Below are 5666 nucleotides of genomic sequence, written 5' to 3'. Positions count from 1 at the left end.
GTAACAAGACTTTTTTTCTTTCACAGAAATTCACAGATTTTCATTTTTTTTTTCTTTCACAGAAATTCACTGATCTTTGCAGATGGGTTCCCAAATTGGGGGCAGGGAGGATTACCTTCTTTGTCATAGATCTGAACCTGGACATTATCAATGGTGCAGAGGGGCGTTGCTCCACATTTGGCGACATGTGTGGAAGGGGAGGAGGTGGTGTAGACGTGGGTCGCATAGATCGGTGAACGAATAGGATCCACCGGGCTTTTATTCGTAGTCAAATTTTAATCCGCACCTCTAGACCAGAAATCACACCGACTGGGGCTAAACCTCCATGCAGTCCAGGGTGATGCAGGTCCGGTCCTGCCTGGGAGGATCTTCACAAGAAAAAAAATAATCTAAAGTGGTATTAAAGTTGTAAGATGTTGTATACCACTGTAAAGGATCCAATATCCTCACGGTGGGGGAACGGCTTAGAACTCATCGTCTTCTGGAAGCGCCACCTCCGACGCAGCTTGGATCTCGCGCTCATACTGCGCCACGAGAGACGGGTCCATCTGGACCTCCGGCGGAGCGAGAGCAGGCATCGCCACGAAGTCGAGGTTAGGGTCGCCGATCAACTTCTTTGCCAGCCACAGGAATGGCTTCTCAAAGTTGTAGTTGCTTTTGGCAGAGATGTCATAGTACTGCAGGTTCTTCTTGCGATGAAAGACTACACTCTTGGCTTTGACCTTCCTGTCTTTGATGTCCACCTTGTTGCCACAGAGAACTATGGGTATGTTCTCGCAGACGCGCACCAGGTCACGGTGCCAGTTGGGGACGTTGGTGTAGGTGACTCGTGATGTGACATCAAACATGATGACAGCACACTGTGCGTTGATGTAGTACCCATCTCTGAGTCCTCCAAACTTCTCCTGTCCAGCCGTGTCCCACACGTTGAAGGTGATGGCTCCTCTGTTTGTGTGGAAGGTCAGTGGGTGCACCTCCACTCCAAGGGTGGCCACATATTTCTTCTCAAACTCTCCTGTCAAGTGTCTCTTGACGAAGGTTGTCTTCCCTGTACCACCGTCACCCACCAACACAAGTTTAAACTGTATATGCTCATCCTTCGCCATTGACGCCATTGTTATCGGTTCTGCAGGGAAAGAGACATGAACTCTCTTTTATGCTGTGAGTAACATGACAGCTATAGTTACGACATCACAGCTAGTTACAACATCACTTTGGATTGGCTGAGACATTGTCAATGTCTCCAAGTATAGAATCGTTGAATTCGGAGCGCACCTCTATTGACCATCAGCAACCGTAGACTAGTTTCATGTTCTGTGCATTCAAATCATCATCTACGGTATCTATAGTTTGTTGGTTTAAAATAAATCTAACTCAGAGACTCTGACATATGGACATATGTTGATCTTCATTATATGAAGATCACGACACTGATCTCATCTATAACCATACATGGAGAAGACACCTAGATCTGCATATATCGGGCCGGCCTGCAACTCTACAGCTGACCTCAAACCTCAAACCCTAGCTAGATCTCCATATATGGAGCTGACCTGTTCTGACATTCCTTATGTTGATCCGTCCCCACCCGTCCTTCCTGTTCTGACAGTCCATATGTTGATCTGACCTCATCAAACCCTGTACACTCAAGACACGCTCCATATATGGCCAGTACAGAATTCATTCCATATGTTGATCTGACTCCCCATGCCAAAGCGCCAGTGCTCGCCCCGCAGTTTGTCGTCTGCCGTCACCCAGGCATGCAATCTTGCCCTCAGGGCGTCTTACTAGTGTATTAGGCAGGAGGAAGACGTGAATTCTGAACAGCACAGTTCTTAAAACACCAAAAGGGATTGCCGTCCTGAATGGGTTAAGATATGAAACATATCTTAAAGGAAACACGAGGTCGAGGGCCCTTAGTCTTGTTTATTTATTTACATTAAAAAACTAAGTTGAGATACAGATAATAAAAGACAAAATTTGCACTAAAAGTTACTTTGCGCGACAGCAGCTGAACGTCATATCACTGTCTCAGGACATTCTGAGTTTTGAGCATTCAAAGATTCCGCAAGTCGTTGATAGCCTCACCACCAAATTTAAAGACGGAAGTGAATGTAGTCTTTGTCCTCAGATGATACAACATCAGATGATACAATATTGTATGAAGGCATTTTGTGACTGTACACAACATCCTCTACCAATGTCCTCTGTGACACATTTTTGCCGTTTAAATTGACCTTATAAAGCCAAGGCACAATAAAGCAATACAATCAATTAGATCAGAGTGAGAATAAGGTTCACTGTAACATTCTCACATTTGTAAATCCGAGAGTGTACCGTACAAATGTAACCGAATGGGTACACTCAGAAGTAAATTAGCACGGTTTTACTGTGTGTGGGCACCCTGGGCAGGTAGGGTTTCAACTTTCAATGTACTGCTGAAGACAACATGCAACCTTTGCTGTTAATTGTAGTGTGGTAATCTGGTACCAATCCATTACCAGATTATTTCAAACACCAGGTTGTTCTGGTCTGTGTTCTAAGATCTTCTCTCCAGTGTGATCCAGATCCCATTCTCGGGGCGCAGGATGAGGTCTCCCAGTAGTGTTAGCTCATCCAGACTCTGAGTGGCTCGCACATTGAACCGACGTAGCAGCCACACCAACACCACCTTCTCCTCCATCATGGCAAACCGCTGGCCTGGAGAGACACGCAACACACGTACGTACGTACGTATACACGCACGCGCGCACACACACACACACACACACACACACACACACACACACACACACACACACACACACACACGTGCGTCATTTTATATCTGTGAAAGGTTTTGCTTTACGCTCAAGTGTAAAGAGTCTAAAGACCCTGAACAGTCATATCTCTTGTGGACAGTTGGACAGTTTTATGATGTCACAAATATATGGGCCAATGGTAAGTTAAATTGGCCTATACCCATATCATTTCATCCACTTATTTACCTGTGACAATAAGATAAAGTTGATGTTTGTTTTTTGTTTTTTGTTGAATGTTCGCCTACATGCCCAGTATAGGGACGGCAGGGTTCATGTGGACAAAGAGAAGTTTGAGTTTAAATACTGTAGCCTACCTATACAGTTAGAGTTTAAATACTGTAGCCTACCTATGCAGTTAGAGTTTAAATACTGTAGCCTACCTATGCAGTTAGAGTTTAAATACTGTAGCCTACCTATGCAGTTAGAGTTTAAATACTGTAGCCTACCTATGCAGTTAGAGTTTAAATACTGTAGCCTACCTATGCAGTTAGAGTTTAAATACTGTAGCCTACCTATACAGTTAGAGTTTAAATGTTGTAGCCTACCTATACAGTTAGAGTTTAAATACTGTAGCCTACCTATGCAGTTAGAGTTTAAATACTGTAGCCTACCTATACAGTTAGAGTTTAAATACTGTAGCCTACCTATGCAGTTAGAGTTTAAATACTGTAGCCTACCTATACAGTTAGAGTTTAAATGCTGTAGCCTACCTATACAGTTTGAGTTTAAATGCTGTAGCCTACCTATACAGTTAGAGTTTAAATGCTGTAGCCTACCTATACAGTTAGAGTTTAAATACTGTAGCCTACCTATGCAGTTAGAGTTTAAATACTGTAGCCTACCTATACAGTTCCTGGGTCCAGCAGAGAAGGATTGTACGTATATAGTTAGAGTTTAAATGTTGTAGCCTACCTATATAGTTAGAGTTTAAATGCTGTAGCCTACCTATACAGTTCCATGGGTCCAGCAGAGAAGGATTGTACCTATACAGTTAGAGTTTAAATGTTGTAGCCTACCTATGCAGTTAGAGTTTAAATGCTGTAGCCTACTGTACCTATACAGTTCCTGGGTCCAGCAGAGAAGGGCACGTAGGCGTAAGGGTGGCGCACTGCGTTGCTCTGCGACAGAAAGCGTTCTGGTCGAAACTCTTCGGGTTCTGGGAAATGCCGTGGATCACGGTGGAGTGCATACGGGATCACCAGCACTTGGACACCACTGGGCACAGTGAAGCCATCTACAGTAGAAAGTGGAACGATGAAATTAAGCACGGTATGGTATTATCAGGTGCAGCCTGGTGAATACATTTGTATAGAGAGTATATATGCGTCACTTTTCCGCCAGGACACGTCCCTCATCATAAATCAAAGTGGTCCAAAGTGTTATGGACCACCAAGGATAACTTTTTACACACTGTATACATTCACGCTCCATGATGTATTTCTGTGTACTGTACATGTGCTGTCACCTACTGATGAGGCAGGGTTCTGTCACGGTTCGGGCAAACATGGGCACAGGAGGGAAGAGTCGCAGCGTTTCTTTGATGACACAGTCCAGATACTCCAACCTCCGCAGGTCGTCCATGCTCACTGGACGCTCAGACTCACCTGACGGACACAGAGCAAGTATGCATGTAAATGGTGCATTTATATAGCGCCTTCATCCAAGGCGCTTTACATAGATTGTGCATTACATTCACACACTCATTCATACAACGATGGCGGCGGCGGAAACCATGCAAGGCACCAACATGCACGGGAGCAATTTGAGGTTCAGCGTCTTGCTCAAGGACACTTCGACACTAACTCTGGGGGAGCCCGGGTTCGAGCTGGGAACCTTGCGGTCACCATCCAGCCACTCTACCCCTGAGCCACCGCCGCCCCACTCTCATGCTGATTTCACTCATGCTGTTAATGCACTTTATGTGATCTTACACCTTTATCTTTGTGATAACAAACCATCCTCACAAAAATGAAAGGACGAGGAGCTGATGAGGGCCATTTAGAGTAAGTTGGTTCAGCGAGGGTTCGACTTAGGTGTAGGTCAGGATGACATGAAGCTAAGGGATGTTAGTCCTAGGGCCCTGGTCCAGTGTGCATTAGTGAGAGAGAGAGAGAGAGAGAGAACTCGCTAACACAGGGCTAGTCTAGGGCTTAGTGTTATTATGATGTTGGGGTAAAAGAGCATGCACACTGGTCTGTATTTTTCATCCGCAATTAGTAGCAGCCGTCAGTCTCGAGAGAGAGTCCATGGCACAAGCGCACTGGGATTACCGACCGTGCAGGTGCTGAGGGACAGGGACGGATTAACCCCACGGCCCAGCTGGGGCTAATTTGTCCCAATGGCTAATTTGTCCCAGCTGAGGGAGCAGTGCGTTGTGTGGCTGTGCAGTCCAATACACGAGTCTTTCTGGCAGCGACTGCCCTTGAATGCACTGCCGTCGCCTGCTGACTCTGATTGAGGTGCTTTTCTCCTAGCTCTCCTTCCTGCTGCTGCTTGACTCAGCTCTGCTTCAGCTCTTCTGGATTCCTTACCAGACCTCCTGCCTCCAGCAGGCACGATCACGTGCACTGTATCCTCCCAGTATGTCCACCCTTATGCCCATGGATTTCATGTCACACATCGTAGACATCTTTGAACCGCAGGTGGGGGCGGCCCACTGGCCTGGTGCCAGTGGCAAGCTGTCCGCAACACATGGCAGGTCCTTGGAGATCCTCCCATCTGCCACGCGGTGGACATGGCCGAGCCATCTAAGACGTCGCTGACGCAACATGGTGTAGATGGGCATCTGAGCTTCCCATCTACACCATATGGTGCATTTTATATAGTGCCTTTATCCAAGGCCTTCACCCATTCACACTCACATTC

At 46.1% G+C, this 5666-nt stretch overlaps 2 protein-coding genes across 2 annotated transcripts in view; both read right to left on the bottom strand.

Moving 5' to 3' along the window:
• Window positions 1-464: 464 nt before the first annotated feature.
• On the bottom strand, window positions 465-1115 carry LOC308320670 (GTP-binding nuclear protein Ran-like; the record flags this gene model as incomplete). The annotated part of the gene is made up of 1 exon (XM_080771276.1): window positions 465-1115. One exon carries the CDS (start codon window positions 1113-1115, stop codon window positions 465-467), a length of 651 nt encoding a protein of 216 aa, XP_080627402.1.
• Window positions 1116-2539: 1424 nt separating this feature from the next.
• LOC308320662 (cytochrome P450 4V2-like) overlaps window positions 2540-5666 on the bottom strand; it is a gene marked incomplete at both ends in the record, with an annotated part of 8100 nt that continues 4973 nt past the window's right edge. The window contains 3 exons of the mRNA XM_080771263.1: window positions 2540-2700; window positions 3856-4035; window positions 4271-4405. Coding sequence (XP_080627389.1) covers window positions 2540-2700; window positions 3856-4035; window positions 4271-4405 — 476 coding nt within the window. The remainder of the gene's footprint in view (window positions 2701-3855; window positions 4036-4270; window positions 4406-5666) is intronic.

This window comes from Protomyctophum bolini, assembly GCF_963924005.1.
Source record: "Protomyctophum bolini genome assembly, chromosome: 1".
Lineage (NCBI taxonomy): Eukaryota > Metazoa > Chordata > Actinopteri > Myctophiformes > Myctophidae > Protomyctophum > Protomyctophum bolini.
This window is presented reverse-complemented; position numbering and strand designations above follow the sequence as displayed.